The sequence below is a fragment of the Achroia grisella genome, unplaced genomic scaffold (genome assembly GCF_030625045.1).
Source record: "Achroia grisella isolate CSIRO2021 unplaced genomic scaffold, CSIRO_AGI_Agris_v1 utg660, whole genome shotgun sequence".
NCBI lineage: Eukaryota > Metazoa > Arthropoda > Insecta > Lepidoptera > Pyralidae > Achroia > Achroia grisella.
This window is the reverse complement of record NW_026712984.1, coordinates 1906919-1927291: the sequence shown is the minus strand read 5'-3', so window position 1 is coordinate 1927291 and position 20373 is coordinate 1906919. Positions and strand designations below refer to the sequence as shown.

General features: G+C 33.7%; 2 protein-coding genes across 2 annotated transcripts in view; both read left to right on the top strand.

The window, feature by feature from the left end:
• The window catches only part of LOC131849666 (orexin/Hypocretin receptor type 1-like), a 29268-nt gene extending 23757 nt beyond the window's left edge, over positions 1 to 5511 (top strand). The window contains exons 7-8 of the mRNA XM_059199778.1: positions 4783 to 4895; positions 5303 to 5511. Coding sequence (XP_059055761.1) covers positions 4783 to 4895; positions 5303 to 5511 — 322 coding nt within the window. The remainder of the gene's footprint in view (positions 1 to 4782; positions 4896 to 5302) is intronic.
• Positions 5512 to 11780: 6269 nt separating this feature from the next.
• On the top strand, positions 11781 to 13028 carry LOC131849665 (lipase 3-like; the record flags this gene model as incomplete). Its single annotated transcript, XM_059199777.1, has 1 exon — positions 11781 to 13028. A coding segment is annotated over one exon (1248 nt), but the record flags the coding sequence as incomplete, so codon positions are not given.
• Positions 13029 to 20373: the final 7345 nt, after the last annotated feature.

Genomic DNA, 20373 nt, shown 5'->3' with positions numbered 1-20373 from the left:
TTAATACACAGAACTTATTTACAATAAATCAAACAAATAAGGAACAAGTTATATTTGATAACAGTATGGAATATAAATATAGCAATGAATTGCTAATTGATTCGTAACAAGTGACATGTAGTTGACGTTTGTTCAACATAAAAATACACTTCGCGAATTAACTAAATTGTGATTATTTTTAAACATCCCAATTATTTGACTAATACCTTAGAACTAAATGTAATGTAGAAACTTAACGAGTTTTTGATTACTATTTTCGTATTATAGTAGTAAGTACTATATAAATATATATGTATATTATACGGGTATATAGTACGATGTTGTTGGTTGTAACGATGTGTATTACAGTTGATAATAGACTGACAATATGTACATAGAAATAATGATCTTATATACTAAATAACAGTAGGAAAATGTAAGGTGGGGTGACACTGTTTAGACACAGCACTGCTTAGTAATAAAAACAATATTGAATTTGTCTTACTAGACATTATTAAATGCAATTATTATTTTGATGTGTCTAGATAACTGTGTCCCATACATACCTATATTACATCTACATTAGATAGTATATAGTGAAGTCGCTTCCGTTGTCTATTCGCTTAAATCTCATAAACTATGCAACGGATTTTAATGCAGTTTTATATATAGAGAGATTCAAGAGAAAGGTTTATATGTATAATACTTGCATGTTACGGTACAAAAACGCCAAGTAATTTATACATTTGTAATGCATGATGGTAAAGATAGTTTTCGTCTTCGTACGAATATATAAATATTATTTCGAAATATCGTATTTTTATATGTATACTAGCTGTCCCGGCAAACGTTGTTTTGCCTTAAAATAAAAATAAAAATTTAGGGGTGGACTACCCCTAACATTTAGGGGGATGAAAAATAGATGTTGGCCGATTCTCAGACCTACTCAATACGCTCACAAAATTTCATGAGAATCGGTTAAGCTGTTTCGGAGGAGTATGGGAACGAAAACTGTGACACGAGAATTTTATATATAAGATTGTAATAACATCAAACTACAGACTAAGATCGAACTACATACATATGTGCTGCAGACAAAACCCGGCAGGTATTTGTAAAAAAAATAAAGCTTTTTATCTTCTCGCATCTATCTAACAAACCTAATGGCACAAATAACATAATATAAATACAGGGGTCTAGGCTCTGAATATGATTTTGTCCCATTCGGTGTCGAAACCCTTAGGTCCTAGCGCTATAAGTCTTTTCAAAGAAATAACGAAAAGGTTAGTCGACATCACAGAAGACCGAAGAGCTGGCAGCTACCTCGGACAAAAAATTAGTCTAGCTATTCAAAGAGGGAACGCTGCCAGTATCTTCGGAACTTTGCCTAAAGGGACCCCTTTTAATAATATATTTTTTAATCTTTTTAATTTTAGGTTGTAGTTGTATAATTAAGTTATGTAAATGATATACATAATTAGTTAATAACTCAAGTAATTAATTTAATTCGTAGCCGTAACATGTATTAATATTGTTTATTATATAATATTATATACTAATGGTAAGTGGTAACGGTCACACATATCATGTGACATCTAATAATACAACTAATGTGTAGCCATTCTAGAAAATTAATTTATAGTTGGCAATTATGGCAGGGGTAATAATCCACAAAGCCACAATGCTAATAAACTCTTTATCTTCTTTTAGAGGAAAGAAGAATATTCCTCTAAAGGAGTTTATCCTCATTTCAATAAAATTTGTATATTTAAAAAACAATAAGAAATATGTAAACCTGCGTCATAAACATGAAAAATAAATATTATTTAAAACACATAAAACAACTGGATAATCACAATGATTAGCATATGTAGGCGTGGCATAGTTATATATGTTCAAGTGTCGTGGTATGTGTATTGCTCGACGCTGTAGATATATAATTAATATTTAATTAGTTAATTACAATAAATTTTCAACTTTCTTCAAAAAAATCTTATATACACAATTCTTGTGTCGCAAAGTTAGAACCGAAACCTCGAAAACGTCAAGCGAATCCGAAACGGCTTGACCGATTTTTAGAAAATTTTATATGCATAACCTGCTAGTCTGAGAATCGGCTACTATCTATTTTTCATACCCCTACGTGATGAGGGTTATGCACCCCTAACTTTTGTTTTATTTTTTTAACTTTTTTTATAATATGGCATTAAAAAATACATTTAACCCTAAATTTTCAACCCCTATTTTTTATTGGAATATTAATTTATACGGGAAAACATATCGTTTTTAACGGTTGTCGGGACAGCTCGTAATATATAAATACCCAATTTATGTCATACAGTCATTGCAGTGTCAAATCAAATCTAAATATCTTAATTTATATGGGTCTATTACAGGCTCTTATGGTAAGTCAAATCTACCGTCAGTCAGGAGAGCACTCGTGCTAAGAAGAAATGACAAAAAACTTATCTCTCATTCTTTTGAAATGAGTTTGTACATTATTATAATTTATAGATACAACCCTTAAAAAGCAGATATTACTTACTCATCTTATGTAAAAGAATAACGACGTAGGGACAGAAGACTAGCGTTTTCAAAAATTATGTAAAGAAAGATTAGATTTTTTGGAAATTTAATTTTAAACAAATATTACTTTACTGATTTAAAATCTTTGACCTTTAGAAAGCTGCTTTTACGGCGAGTTACATGGCCCGTATTTTATTTAAGAAAAATTATAGAAACAAGAAATAAACATCGTGCGGGTGGAGTTAATTTTTTATTGTTAATATTTCTATTTCTAATTCAACGAGCGAGCTTGGGGCACACTTCTATTCTAAAATTATGAACGTGGTCTTACAGTTTAGCATACTGTCTTACTTCGGATGGTCGTGGGTTCGATTCTCCACACAATTTAGGCATTTTTATCCTTGAGTATAATTGATTGTATTTATGTTTTCTATGTATATCATGTATGTATTTACAAAAAAATGTCTTTAAGTATATCTATCCGTGTCTAGTATCTATAAACATTTGGTAAATTGTCCAGGGTTATTACTGTTAGATTCCCCGTGCATAGTCGGGGCACGTTGTCAGCATTTAGTATTGTAAAATATGTTTTTTTTGTAATCAGAAACTGAAAATTTAAAAAGAAATATTATATATAAGTATATTAATTCAAAGTTAAATTTTATTTATACAAAGATAGTTTATAAGTGATATGGGACAAAGTAATTTTTTATAAGTTTTTAAACATGATATATCACCTTATTGTTAATGTATACAGTCAAATGAATGTTTAATTATAAATTTGTCTATGCTTGTTTAACCACAATGTCAGTATTTGTTTAATGTACCAACTAATTTCATGTTTGTTTAACACCTACTCGACATCGGACTTCCCAGAAGAAACCGTGAAACAAATAGTAATCAATAATGCTAAGGAGATTTTTCAATTTCAATTTATTATGTGAATACGGTAAATATACCCAATATTTAGCATGGTAGACTTTGTACAAAGTCATCCTCAAGAGGGTACCTGAGGTACCCAGGCTCACCTATTTACCCGTCACCCCTTGCTTTGAAAGATGTAGTTCGCTTGACGAGCGAGTTGTTACAGTAAAATTACAGGGTACAGCATCAAAATACTTTAGTATTTTTCAATGGCAACTTATTAGCGATAATATGGGTATCACATAGTGCTGTAATATAGACAGTATCATGTATTATATATAGATCATGGTTGCCATTTACTATTATTTATTAAGCGTAGGATATATATGAAGCGTCTCAAATAAGACTGTAGAAAAGGCTGCCACCGAAACACAGATTACAAAGTAAGCTGCTTGGCTGCAGAAACAGGGGAGAGTAATAAAGACGCAGACAAAGGTGTATAGAGGAGTTCGCCAAGTGTGTACAAGTACATTTAGTAAACCACAGAACAAATGAAGTAGATCTGTTATCCCATCAAAAACATAAATGTGAAATAATAGCCGAGTTTAATATTATGATATATGTCTTGATTGTTGACTTCTATGACAAAAGAGGTGAGATCTAAATGGGTGGCAAGTTCAATGGTCTGTCCTGAAATGTATTTATAACAATATATAATATAATTTCTTCTTATAACTTAGGATAATATACTGTAGCCTAAGGTCTGACTTGGCTAGTTCTCATATACCAATTATTATTTTCGATTGCTAGTTACGACTAATAATAAAATAGGAACCGATAAGTAACATGTTTAGAACTTGCGAAGGCTACAGTATATTTCGTATATGAAAACTAGCCAAGTCAGACCTTAGGCGGAGCGGTTTTGATGAAACTTTACAGTAATATAGCTTATACATCAGAATAACACATAGGTTATAAATTTCATGTGTGCGAAGCCACGAGCACAGCTAGTTAATTTATATTTATTTGACAGTCAAAACAAAGTATTCGACCATGGTTGTGATTCTTTGTCACGCTTACTACAAATAAAACAAAAGTGAGACGTTCCATTTCTTTTTTCTTTTTCGCCGTCAAAATAGATGGCGGGAAAGGGTTACACGGAAATAATGAAGATTCGATATAGGTTGTACATTTTCTCAGGTAGACACCACCACCGGTTTATTCACACATTGTAACTTAATGATTTTAAAATGCCACACGCACACGCTCTTCGTCTTGTGATAATACAGCTTTACGAATGAGTGATAGATTAAAAAATAAGTAGGCCTATTCAAATATGTTTAAATTTATGTTTATTTCAATAAAAAACTTTTTTGTCTATTCTATTTACCACAAAGTAATTCTCTTCTGCAGGTACGCTGTAGATATGGAACAGAATGATGCAATCACCTTCCTCGCTCTAGTGTCCCACGTGTTGTGTTACGCCAACTCTGCCATAAATCCTTTGATTTACAATTTTATGAGCGGTAATTATAAAAATATGTTATGTCTTTATTAATTATGATTATTTTTTAGTGCTGTGATTTATAATTATATAACATTAGATGGAAGATCGTGGAAATTGGCAAAAACTCTACTGACAAGAGCGCTGCTTTCAAATTACAAATGAATATTGGATCAAGTGGTCTAGCGGTTTACCACACTGCTTAATTCAAATGGTCGTGGGTTCTATTTCTTACAATACGCAAACATTTTTATACTGTCTGTTATCTGTGTGTTTTCTAAATTAAGTATGTATTTACCAAAAAAATATTTAAGTATTTCTATCAATTGTCTAGTACCCAAAACTTAAGCTCACCTAAGTTTGGGACTAGATGGTACTGTGTGTTTTTCTCATATATTTAATATGTAATAAGACCATGTATTCTTGCAGGAAAATTTCGCAGAGAATTCCGCCGAGCATTCTGCTGCTCGTCTAGTCCCATCGGAGAGAACTTCACCACACTGACCCACCTCACCACGTCTAAAACAAAACGACCTTGTGATCTCGTAACCTTCGAATGCAGAACGCCTGCCCACTACAGGAACACTTGCAACAGCACCTTGATTGGGAACGGTTATAAGAATGATTGTCTTAGATAAATATCGATCGATCACGATGTATGACGATGGGTAGGTACGATTGAACCTTTCTTTTTATTTTTGTGCTATAACATTTTATCACACATATGATATGCCGAAAACAAAGCAAGTTTCTGATCTCGTAACCTTTGAATGTAGAATACAGGAGCAGTTGGAGTAGTTCTTTGAATAGTAACGTTTTTAAATAAATTATTGACCACGATGTACAAGCGGTGTATACGATTAATTTCTTCTTCTTGTTTTTATGCTATCCTATAGTTATTTATGCTACCTTATACTGCTCGAATGCATAAATGTTTTTATTTATGCGACCCTAACTATCACACATATGATATATCATATATCATATATATCACATAGTATAAAACAAAGTCGCTGTTGCTGTCTATCCCTATGTTTGCTTAAATCTTTAAAACTACGCAACGGATTTTGAAGCTTTTTTTTAAATAGATAGAGTGATTCTAGAGGGAGGTATATATATATATATATATATATAATACTAGTAGTTAGACAAGAATAAAACGATGTTCTGATTTCGTATATTGAACAATAACGATTGCAACAGCACCTTAATAGGAAACAGTTATAAAAATAATCTGAGATTAACTCCCACCGAATTTTACATTTTACTCAATATGAATAGATCTGATTATTTTTTCTCTTTTTTTTATTCAGCTGGACAAATATCTATCTATAAATCTGATGGCCCATCTGATTCTAAATGGTAACCGTCGCCTATATGCAGAGCCCCACGGATGTTACGTCATCTTATGACGCCCCAAATACGCCTCATGCGTTGTCATACTGGAGGACTGAGCTGTCAATCTACCCTATTATTTCACTGTTATATCTCACCCTCCCTGCTGGACATCTAACTGCTGAAAATCACTACAAACACAAAAATAAAATTCTAAATTCAAAATTACTTTATTCATGTACGTCTATTACAGAGTCTTATGATATGTACGGTAGATTTGTCATCAGTTCCGAATAATTTCGAGATGAAAAGAACTGTCAAGAAATTCAGTTCGTATTCTTTTCAAATAAGTATTGTACATATTTACAATAATACAGATTCATTTTTAAATTCATATTTTAGGAGAATAGAGTGACCACCAGCGTATGCTAATGCAAATGCCGTGTTCGTAACCCGATTCTTAACTATGGTGTTCCTTCTCGCCGCTATAGTGTCTGGGTCACAGGATCACTTGCATATTCTGCTGCGACTTTGGTGGCGGTGGCCCCCTCAACGCATGGGAGCGTCCCCAGCCTCCTATCATGAAGGGAAGGGACAGAATACATAAGCTTTCTATGCAATTCTATACAAAGCATCCTATAAACAAAATCGGGTGCAAATTTTCTTGAAGCTTATCGACCCCACAGCTACCTAAAGCAAACATGTTTGTCATGCACAAATAATGAATTATAAGGAGGAAAAAACAAATTAAATTATCAGCTGTTACAATATATTGACACAGCTGTATCGCGCTTGATTGTATTTCACTCATGGTACGTTTTACTAATTGTTTTCCGTGGTTTCGTCTGCTTTTTACACCTTTTTTATTTTCTTTATCTAGTCTTTACGCTATCTAATATAAATCTACCATAAGTATCTAATATAAATTACTTCAGAACATGGTTGAATTTCACTATTTATCGCATTTAAGAAAAAACCTGCATAGCAACAGTCAATTTCATAATTATGTTATATAAATTGTTTTCAATTGTAATTCGTTCAATTCATTAAGTATTTTGCAACGTGTATAAGGTACAATATAACGTCACATAAAGTATCTTGTATATATGTAAGAAATAAGTAAATGCATGAGCATTACATCAAATATCATGTTTTAAACACGTTTGTACATGTATTACATAAACTCTACCTTTAGGTATCTTACGATCATGCATACATATATTTGCGGTACACGTTCTAAGTTTATATAAGCCTAAAAAAAATATCTCTATTTATGTACTTTTTTACACGTCGTAAAAAAATATACACAGCAAGCATTTCCTTTTGAAAATAAAATGAAGAAGTGATATATTTCTCGTACGTGAATTTATTTCACTATTTCATCGCAAATGAACTAGGGTTGAAATGTACAAGACAAAAGAACACTTCATAAACATAAAAAAGTAAAGTTATTATAGAAATAAAAACTATCACGTAACATATTTATTTATTTATTTATTTCAATATTACAACACCATTACAGTATATCCAAATCGGTGTTGCAACTTAGTACAGTATACATATATATATATATTAATTTACAACATAACATATTTTATTACATAATATAAACATTATAAAAATTCTAGATACATTTGAATGGCTTCTATGATTTTCGGCAGACTACAATCAAAAATATCAATATCATTTCATATTTATGGAGCTGACTATACATATAGCCTAGTAACCAGTACACCTGTTGATTTTTATGCATATTTTTATTAAAATATGTCCAAATTTTTACAGTAAAACTAACCTACAAAGAATCATACATATTACCTTAAATTTCTTACTGGATTTAAATTACCGGATAAGAGGCATCAGGTCTGAGTCCTTGGGAATAGCAACGCATTAGGGTAATATTTATAGGTCATGTGTCACTTTAATCTAATCCAATTTCATAAAATAAAACATGGAGACATTATACTCCATGTTTTATTATTAATACTGTAAACTATTAGATTGTTTTTAAATATGGGATTATATTTTGTTACCTGACGGTAGAATAGAATATTATTAATAAATTAACTGCTATTTCTTACATATAACTGATCGCTATCAGACGCTTTACTACCGCAGTATATTATAAAATTATATGTATATGCAGTTTTAAATTTGATGCGGTCGTTATTTATATGTATAATTAGTAAAAATCATAGGATCCCGATATTTCGGCAGTGTAACCGCCACGATCATGAGGAAATATCGGGAACTGAATAAATATAAAACGTGGTAAGATCCCGCGATTTTTATCTAATTATACATGTACAAATATATGTATAATACGGTATGTATAGTAATAAAATATATGACGTTTTCAAAGAGGTTGAAAGGTCCTATGTGAATAAATTATTTAGAATTTGAATAACTACACCAATAATACATTCGCCTTTGTTTTTTTATGAATGATAATGGAATGGTGGACCCGCCTGCGCTAGCGGTTTACGCTGGCGGAGCAATAGTGGAGTGATAGGATGTACATGAAGTCAGGTTACTTAGCCCATCATGACAAATTTACCAAGATTATAGTATATCACGATGGTTTCCAGGGGAAACCGCGAGTAGGTCAACCTAACATGGTACATTGCTAGCAATAAGATCATCAGTTCACATTACTAACAATCCCCTTTCCACCCCATCTATGTTAACGGCACATAATGGCGTGGCACTAGTAGATTATAATAGGATGGTCATGAAATCAGGCCAGATAGCCCATTGTGGTTAAAAACTGATTAATCCAGTCCCGGGTTCAAATAACTTTGGGGATACATCAAGTACCACAACAATCTTTTGGCCGCCAATCATTTTTGCGGTGTTTTCGATTAGTAAAATGCTTTTCCTTGACTTTATACTGTTGGGAATGTACTGTGCTACTATAGCTTGAAATGAGGACTTGCTCTCATTCCGATAGATCCTGAGGAAACGACGTTCTAAGAAGTACCTATATTAGTGGCACTACATCTTAAACCTCCAGAATCATACGCACAAACATGTCATGACATGACGCCCAGTACTGTCCAGCTACTGTCCCAAGATACTTACCATGAGGTAGGGTTAGGGACGTATATTTTTTCACGAAATTTCGAAAGCACTGATGTCCATATGTTGGACTTGATGAAAACTACCTATACTGTCATGTACTCCATGCAATCACTTCAGTCACTCAAATTTTCTATCAAGTCTTTGCTCCAAGGCTCCTAAACTATCAGTCATGCTTCATACCATCACTTGACTACTTTATGCTATACAACAGCTATAATCTGTACAGACCAACTTTTTTTCTTATATCTCTTCCCGGATATCAATTTCCAGGTTTCCTACTTTTTTGTATAGACCATTTCGCGTAACAAGTTTTCTCCAAGGAGACTTAAAATATCCTGGATATGCAAATGAGTAGAAAGTGGTGACATTTTTGTACATAATGTATGGCTTTCTTACTACGTCAACATATGGATAAGTATGTAAGACATATAAGGTCTATTTGATACATTTTATTACTCCTACATTTATTGTAAATATTTAATAGTATAATAATTATTTAATAAAGGAATATATTTAACAAATTAATTTTTTTTTATCGTATTTCTAAATTTAAATTAATTATTCGAATTATAATGAAATAAAAATATTTATTTTTATGATAATATAATGAAAATGTATTGTAAAAAGAGAATCTTGTACTTAAAATTATTATTGTAAATATTCAATATTGTTAATATAAATATTTATTTAAAGAATGTAATGTGATTTTATTTCTTTGTTACCCCATCATTTATTCAGATAAGAAACAATAGAAATAGAAATAATCTTTATTCAAATAAACACAATACAAGTCTTTTGAATAGTTTAGAATTTTATTCTACCACCATAAACTGCGTTCTGATATTCATTACAAGAAGAATAATCAAGAAACTTGTGCGTTACTCTTTTGATTAAATGTTTTTTTTTAATAAATAATTACGCAATAACAAGTAAGAGGCATGCGATAATCAACATAGAAACCGCCACGCACTCATTCTTAGTGCAATCGATAATATTGTCAGCGCTATGAAGAGATAGATACACATGATTCTTATATTTGTATATTTGTGTAAATAGGAAAAAAAGAAATCTCTCTAATTCAGACATAAACCAAAAAATCAAAACAAACGCTGAGCAAAACACAGCCTGTACAACTATTTATTTTCACGTCAACCATAGGTTAATTGTATAAAACATTAAGATTTCATAATAAAATCAATATTTTTGTACCATTTTGGTATATACAGGATTAATCACAAATATAAAAAATATTAAATGCATGTCGGTTTACAACTTTCACAAAGATGGATAATAATTTTTAAAATCTTCATACTTGATTAAAATTAATTTTTGGATATCCATATTATTTCTTGGTCTTCTCCAAAGTATTTCCTTTTTTTACTTTTAATACTATCGATTTATTGCCTTTGTCTAAAATATATGGAATTAAAAAAACTGGCCCTGCGTAATCGACACAGCGTCATCCTAACGGAAATTAGGTATGTAGATATAACTATGTGTATTAATAAACAGACTTTTATACATTTTTGTAAATACATAATGTGTATAGAAAAGAACCCAGATTAGTACATACGATGTTATTAATACCATTTTGATGAAATGGAATCCGCGAAGTAAAGCGGCTAAAAAAATGAGTTGTTAACAGCTGAATGACATATTGTAATTTAAATATTCTAATGGGTGAAAACTGTGATTGGTACAGTTTATGCTGTAAATAATATAAATGACGTAAACTTGAAACAGTCATGCTCACTATAAAGTTCAAACTTGTGGCGGCGTGGTGGGCCGGGTCGATGTGCTCCCTCTAATATGGTTGAGTGCAATGATGGCTGGCTCATCCGTCATACTCGATAACGGGTGCTGCTTGTGGGGACTGGTCTTTTCAGGTTGCGAACACTGATTAGATTTTTTTGTTTTTTTTATATAGCATATGCTGGTGGTCACTCTATTCTCCCAAATTTGAATTTAAATGAAATAGTATTATTGTAAATATGTAGAACATTAAAAAAAAATACGAGCTGAGTTTCTTTGTCAGTTCTTCTCATCGCGAAAACGTTCCGAATATCATAATAGTCTGTAATAGACCTACATGAATAAAGATATTTTGAATTTGAATTTGAATTTGAGCTAAACCGCAAAGCAACCATCCTAGAGATGCTGGTCTGAACAGATTGAAAAAAAAAACAGAGGGTAATTTAATAAATAAAACATATAACAGGATTTCCTTTCTATAAAATGAATGTTATTATTCCATATTATTTATCAGTGTGAAGCAGAGCGGATCGCCTAATTAAAATTATAATACATGACGCATGGCCAATACAAATATAGGATCATACAAAAAGCATTCGACTTTAAATCATACGTATTTTTTATTGTAATAGTGTCCTGTAGTACATGTGTTAGAAAACAATTGACATCGACCATGTTTGTACATAATTGTATTACATTTATATTATTTTTTCTCATAAATAACATTTTTTGCGAAAAATGTACATTATTTGAAAGGAACAACATCGCAGTAATTTCAGATAAACTAGCTAAAGTAGTTAATAATATATTTGGTGAAGAAATAAATAAAGTCCTCAATTCTAATGAAGCAACAATTGGAGATCTATACCAGGAATACATAAGCGCATCGAACACTGAAGATAAAAATTTAAACATAACACAATTATTACAAAAATACGGTTATCCTGTGGAACAACATGAAGTGCAAACTAGCGATGGATACTTGCTAACTATGTTCCGGATCCCCAACGATGGACCTCCAGTACTGTTAATGCACGGCGCGCTCAGCAGTTCAGATGATTTCTTGACTATCGGTTCTAACAGTGGACTCGCTTACCTGTTAGCTGATGCCGGCTACGACGTATGGATGGGTAACACTCGAGGAAACGTACATTCTCGACGTCACATCAGCCTGTCGCCTTCTTGCGCAGAATTTTGGGACTTCAGTTGGGAAGAGCATGGTCTCTACGATGTACCAGCTAAAATCGATTACATTTTAGATAAAACTGGAGAGGAGCAATTAATATATATAAGCCATTCAATGGGATCAACAATGTATTTCGTCTGCTGTTCGTTATTACCGGAATACAATAGTAAAATCAAGCTTATGGTAGCCCTATCTGCAGTAGCGTTCACCATTGGGAGTCCGTTACTTAAAATATTTTCTCCAGCCAATCCTTTGATAACTGAACTCGTGAAAGTAGTAGGTGCATATGAACTGTTTCCAAGAAACGCAGTATTGCAATATATAACTGATACGTTTTGCGGCACGCCTGCCTCAGCTGCTTTAGTATGCGGGAACATATTATTTCTTCTTGCAGGGGCGGATTATACTCAAATAAATGCTACAGCGTTACCAGTAATTTTTGGGCATTATCCTGCAGGTATGGGTACTAAAGTTGCATTGCATTACGGACAATTGGCTTTGTCGGGGAAATTCTGTCGATATGATTACGGCCTCTTAAAAAACCTAATCAAGTATAAGTCCCCGACTCCTCCTGATTATCCTTTACACAAAATCACTTCACCTGTAGCAATATATTGGGCTACAAAAGATAAAGTCACACCGTCCGTAAGTGTTGACGCCATAAAAAGTCGGTTGGCTAACGTGGTCAAAGTATATAAAGTACCCTACGACGAATTTACCCATGCTGACTTCATATTCGCAAGAGATGTTAAGGAATTGTTATACGATAATGTTTTGGATCTGGTTTACAACTACGTTTAACAGATCATAACTATATATAATGAAGGTTAAATATTCTCCAGGTTTGTTAAAAGTACAAAAAACTTTATATTTCATATACATACTGTTATCTTTGAAATAAACGTCATTAATTATATGTATGTGCCTTTAATTAATTATCTTGTTACGCAATTAATTCCAAGCCATCTGTACAAATTCCTAAACAGAGAGGAGTTGATTATAAACCTAGTGGGTCTATTGTAAACAGTTTATGCAGGTCATCCTTGAAACTGGCTGGAAATCATCTAAGGAAATTGTCCAATAATTTAGTTAACATTACCTCACCTGCATTTATCCTCTACCTACTATCAAGCTTCATAGATATGATGCTAGTATATTCGTATACAAGTAACACAATCAGATACACCATTCTAGATTAATGAATTAAAAAATCAATATTATTAATGTATCCACTGCTGTGGTATTAAATTAAGGATGAAAATTTATTAATTATAAAAATAACCCTGGATAATCACTCAGCGTCATCAAGTCCCAAGCTTAGAAGTGCTTGTGTTATATTGCTTCTCTCTATATTAACCTACTGAAATATACTTGATTTGTTGTTACAAGTACATACATAATATCATAGAAAACAACCCATATCAACACAAAAATTTATATTCCTGAATACAAATTTTACATCGTGCGAGGAATCGAATCCGCAACATCGGAATTAAGATGATATTCTAAACCACTAATCCACCGAGGCCGTCGTTTGTATAAACAATGTCATTTTAAGTTTTATAAAAATTAAAATGTAAAGCTTTATTTTAAAATTATAGAAACCAAAAATCCAGTTTAGAAATTTCGAAAATACTTCGAACTGTTAAAACGTAGAATTTTTTTTAAAGTTTTAGATATCAATGCGAAATTAAATATTTATTTGTATTACTTGTGGCTTTTCTCGGCTTCGCCAGAATATATACATAACTTTATCATAAGAGCTATGAATTTCTAATAATTCGCTTATGTCATTCTGAAGTAATGTTATCACCTTAGGAATAGTAAAAGAATTTCTCGAATCTATTTTCCTCATGACAAAACCCACTCTCTGTCTGTCTCCCTTTACAGTATTGGTTATAAAGTGTAGGTAAATGACCTTTTCAACAAAGTAACAGGTAGTCAATAATAGAATATAAAAAATTACAAAGACTTGAATTGACGCCAGACTTAAATTTTAAAATAAAATTTAGAATAATTATTAAAGGACCAAAACGGACGGAAATCATTTCGAATAAAAATATCAGAATCGGTTGGAAATCTTAAAATACTGTGAATTCTTCCGAAGCAGATTGAAAATATGGTGATATGATATTTAACTGAAGACCTCATAACTGATATAAGAATTACAAATATTTATCTACTGACTTAGAGAGGCTGGCATTATAAGAGTTCTAACCGACCAGACATTTTAATTCGGAAGGTTGAGATACGCCTGTGCAAGTACTAGGAGTCATGCCTCCATAAGGCATAACTCTCTTGCATGTCTTTGATAATATACTTAGGTGGTAAGCTTGTTTGGCATTCCATTTACATAAAAAATATATATTTCTACAAAGTCGTGTGTCTGAGTACATCTGTTTCGCCTGCTAAGAAACTACAGGTTAAGAGGCATCTTAGTCCTCTGGAATACATGAGTAGTACATCCGTTGTCACATTATGCCGTGCTGTTCTATTATATAAGCAATGGATGACATTAACTTTTTTTTATATAGTTTTACGACCCAGGAAATTCCCTTTCAGCCAAACAATTACATTGACAACCTCGGTGGTCTAGCGGTCTAGCATACCGCTTTACGTCCGATGGTCGCGGGTTCGATTCCTCGCGGCACAAACATTTGTATCCATGAGTATGATTGTTTGAATCGGTCTGGGTGTTTTCTATGGATATTATGTATGTATTTACGAAAAAAAAATATCTATGTACATGTATCAGTTATCTAGTATCCGTAACACAAGCTTTAGATAGCTTAACTTGGGACTAGATGGTGCTGTGTGAATTGTCCTGAGATTATTATTATTATTGTACAAATACAAGTCTTTATAGTATTTACATAGGATGAATCAGCTTCTTTGCCATTCCAAATACAAATTTGAGAACTGACTCTTATTTTCTCTGTATCCCGTAGTTCTGTTGTAATATGTCACATCTATACATCTTAACGAAAAAACAAATATTCATACCTGTGTCAAGATTAGACACACATGCTTATATACCGTATGTTTATTTTTATGAAACAGATGGGTCCTTGAACAGTAATTATATGATTTTATGTTACAATAAAACCCCGTTATTGGGTTTTTACGAAGTAACTTTTTACTTTAGTGATAATTTCCGATAGTTCATTCTAGTGAGCTTTGTAAAAGAACGTCTATCGGTAGAGATAATATTACTATATATATTAGTTAAACCTCTAATTTCACTGCTATATATTTACATATTTTAACCGTATCACAGCGTATGAGCACTAAGCTCTTGGCTACTAAAATAGATGAAGACAAAGGTGTTCAAACGCAAGTCACAGTGAAACTTCTGTTAAGTTATAAAGCCTTTTATCTGAAAAATAAATTTAGTTAACACTAAAAACTTTTGCGAAACTTTCAACTCTAGTACCTAGAATAAATAGCTCAAAGCGTTATTCCTTACAAAGATAGATATCAATCTATTCTATGATAGTATATTTTGTGGCAATAGCACTGAGGTCTAAAAATATATAAAAAAATAGTCTTATTTTTTTATATATTTTGATATCTATCTTTATAAGGAATAACGCTTTGAGCTATTTATTCTAGGTACTAGAGTTGAAAGTTACGCAAAAGTTTTTAGTGTTAACTAAATTTATTTTTCAGATAAAAGGCTTTATAACTTAACAGAAGTTTCACTGTGACTTGCGTTATAATCGAAAACATGTTTTACTGTGACAACAATCTGGTAAGTATATAATGGTTTTGTTGTAGCACACTCATTCACTTTTATTACAACAACTGTCTTTGTAAATATCTTTTTATTACCAGCATGTTGTTACTAAACGGTATAATATATATATTGTTAGGAGTATCCTCTAAATTTAATTAAATAAAAGAAACTTATAACAAATCGTATAATTAATTTTAACATAATCAGTAAAAGAACTTATAAAGCAAACACGGTATGATACGGAGATTCTTTCGAGAGCACGTCTATCGACCAAAAGAGGCCGCACACCGGGTTTCGCAGCCTTTTATAGACGCGCCGCACGACGGTGGCGCCACCACAGGAAGTTACACCTAACACGGCCTCTCCTGACGGAGCATCGTCCCCGATGCTTTCTGGTCACGGCGCGTCGTCTGGTCCGACTGCTAATCTTATGCGCTCTGTCCAGGCTGAAAGTATTCTCAGGGCTATTGCTCGGAGACGAGTCAACAGTGACTCTTCACAACCTGTGAACCATAAGTTAGTGGTAAGCATTTTATTTTTGGAAGTAGGATCACGTTGCCTCACAAGGACTAATTTAAATCTGATCTAAGCTTGTATACATAGAAGCCACACAAAGCTTTATACGAGAGGTAACCTATAACACACTTTACGCTACACAGAGCCTTACACGAGATGTATCTTATAACACACTCGATGCTGCACAAAGCCTTACACGAGGTGTATCTTATAACACACTCGATGCTGCACAAAGCCTTACACGAGGTGTATCTTATAACACACTCGATGCTGCACAAAGCCTTACACGAGATGTATCTTATAACACACTCGATGCTGCACAAAGCCTTACACGAGGTGTATCTTATAACACACTCGATGCTGCACAAAGCCTTACACGAGGTGTATCTTATAACACACTCGATGCTGCACAAAGCCTTATACGAGGTGTATCCTTTAGCACCCTCGATGCTGCACAAAGCCTTATGCGTGGTGCTACCTAATACACACTCGACGCTGCACAAAGCCTTACACGAGGTGTATCCTATAACACGCTCGATGCTGCACAAAGCCTTATACGAGGTGTATCCTATAGCACCCTCGATGCTGCACAAAGCCTTATATGAGGTGCTTACCTATTACACACTCGACGCTGCACAAAGCCTTACACGAGGTGTATCCTATAACACACTCGATGCTGCACAAAGCCTTACACGAGGTGTTACCTAAATACCTTACGATAAAATTTATCTCAAAAATACAAATTACATTAGAAAAACTCAAATTCCTTTTTGACTCTACTCTATTTTGACTCTGTATAGATTAGAACAATAGAGAAAGCATTTGAGTGTACGAGAATATATTTGTATTCGTTACATTTTATGTACTGCATCATAAGGTATTGAAAGTATAGTGGACCTGGACATTGGGTGGAGAGGAACGTGATATAAAGTATAAGGTAACATGTTTACACATTAAACAAACAATTCCGTGCTCTATAGTATTTCTTTACAAGATGGACCCTACTTTGAAACCGTCAACTAATTTGAACTCGACAACGTTTCCACGTCAATATGGTCAACACGTAGTCTTTAGAAATATAACAATAATCGCGACTTTTTCCTATAGAGATATGTTAATAATTATTTTCTTTAAGATTTATTTTCTTTATATATCGCAAACTATTCAACTGCCCTTGTACAAGTAGTTTCATCATCAGCAGCATATGCTACTACGATTCGTGAGGTTATTAAAAGGATTTCGATGCGTGAGATATGAACTAACCTTTACGATATTCAAACGTCAAATCACGATCCTGTAGGCACATTCACCAGCGCACTACCCTAGGCAAGAGATCCTCTTATAATTTTCAGGGCGTTGCAGTTAGTTACTACCCTAAAATGTTTTCCGATGAGATGACGATGTTGCAATGCCTTGACAACAGCAAGTATCTCGAGCTCAGGAGTAGTACCTTGGATCTGCACATATTGTAAAGCTACTGCGTGTATACGTCCGTCTTTTCCTATTTGAATTAGTACCGTAACCTAGTGCACTTGCATCCGTATGGACTTCAGTCCGTAAATGGTCAAAGATAAGCAACGCGGATTGACTAGCCAATATAGAGATGATCTCATCTCTCTAGTTTCTATTCTTTTCCCCGTTAAAATTTCAAGAGGCGATTTGGGTGTATCACGGGATATACCGAATAAGATAGCTGACCAGTATCACTAAATAATATCAACTAAATATTGCACAAACCATGTCAGCTCTCCTTAAATGATATTGTTTGCATTTGATCAGTTCATTTTTATTATACATCGTCTCAACCGACAACATCGTATTCCGCAACAAGCAGCTTCGACAGTTTTTGGTATCCAAAACTACTACGGCGTTTATTTTTCTCTGTCCGTCATACACATGAACGAGGACTGCTTGTAGAGACTTTCCTACTCTAACACCGCTTTAATCTTATTTACTTAATCAACCAATTGATTGCGTATTTAATATTTAGATTTTAATGATTTAGTACTAATTCGCAGTTTGTATTCACACATTTGAACTTAAAATGTACAGTTACCACAAGTGTTCAAAAAAGCAACAGACTTAGTCTTCCTTCCTCGCTCGTTCCTTATACGATAAGATAGTTCACGCGGAAGATTCAAAAATAAGTATTACTTGATGAATGAATGAAATGCTCAAATTGAAATTTGTTTGAACGAAGAATCCATCATTTCTTTTTGGATACGTTCGGCCTGACCTGACTCTTACAAATAGTTCCAGTCTCCTAGGATACACAACCTCAGGAGCGAGGTAATTACACTTAGCGGAAATGAATTGTAAACCTGGATTTTCACACGCATGCTTAATTTATAACTGTAAAATAATTTATATGGTCGATTCGGTAATTAACCGTCGTACCTACATAACGCTACTTCGTTAACAAGTAGTCGAATGTGTATCTCTATACGGTATTGACCATAGCTGTGACTGAGCCACTAAAAAGTATTCAGAATGTTTATTCATTAAGACTACAAATTTTCTTTTTCATCACCACGGAACGGTGTATTTATCAATTGAAGTCGCGCTATCGATTCACTACGCGCTATATTATTTTCAAAAGAGCGGTTTCTAAAAATACGCTAAAAATCGTTATTTCGTATACGCAATGTCTTTTCAATATTAAAAATATCATTACCAATGAGTACCGACGTCTTTAAGATAATCACAAGGTACTAAGAAGTTACTTCTTGTGAGATGTTATGAATTTTGCAGATTAAGTAAGAAAGTAATCAAAGCGCATATCCGTTTCGTCTAAACAGCATAATATGTGCACCTTACAACACGAAAACCATCATTTGATTTAAAAGAAGTTGTTGAACCACTATCGTACTAAACATTTGTGGGTATAATCAGACCGCATATCCGTTTCGTCTAAACAGCATAATATGTGCATCTTACAACACGAAGACGATCATTTGATTTAAAAGAAGTTGTTGAACCACTATCGTACTAAACATTTGTGGGTATAATCAGACCGCATATCCGTTTCGTCTAAACAGCATAATATGTGCATCTTACAACACGAAGACGATCATTTGATTTAAAAGAAGTTGTTGAACCACTATCGTACTAAACATCTGTGGGTACCCGCATATTACGGCGCGATAATTTCGTAAATGTGCATTATCACTAGTAAGTCACGGCGAAAACTTGCGTTAGCCTAATTCAGATTATTTCTTTGTAAAGTAAGCGTATTCAGTATGACCTATATTCTTACAAAACGCATATGCGATTTTGTCCGTAGGTTATTTTTCAAAAGAACTAAATTTACTTCTATACTACCCGACTATATTGCAACTATAGCACCGTATTTGAGAATCTACTTCTATACTACGTAGTTTGCTATCATATATGACCAAGTATGATCATCACTAACTCACTCACGTTACTACGCACTTGCTTCACCTTTTAACAACAAAACTGACACCGTCTGTCGGTTCACTGAATGACCACGATCTACTTCATCGCAACTACTCGTCAATGTTGCGCATACTTAAAAGTATGAAATATAAAAATGGAAAGATCTCACCAGATTCATGACATTAAACGTCGATAAGGCGTTTCGTAATGTCTGTTGAGGTAGCAACCGATCGCGCCACCGCACCAGGTGCGCTCGTTGGCGCCGCGTTGGCGGGTCTGGCTGGCGCGCCGACTGTCTGCGCGGGCGGCGACAGCGTGGCGGGGCCGGTGCCGGCGCAGGCACGTCGTCAGCATCTACGTCGGCAGCTATATGCGAACCCCTGTTTCGCTGAGCTACCCGCACGTTGTTCCAGCGACACCAATTGTTGAGACTTGCGTCCATTAACGCTCCTAGTTCACCTATATTTGATAGGTGGAGAACGGAGACGCGTGCTC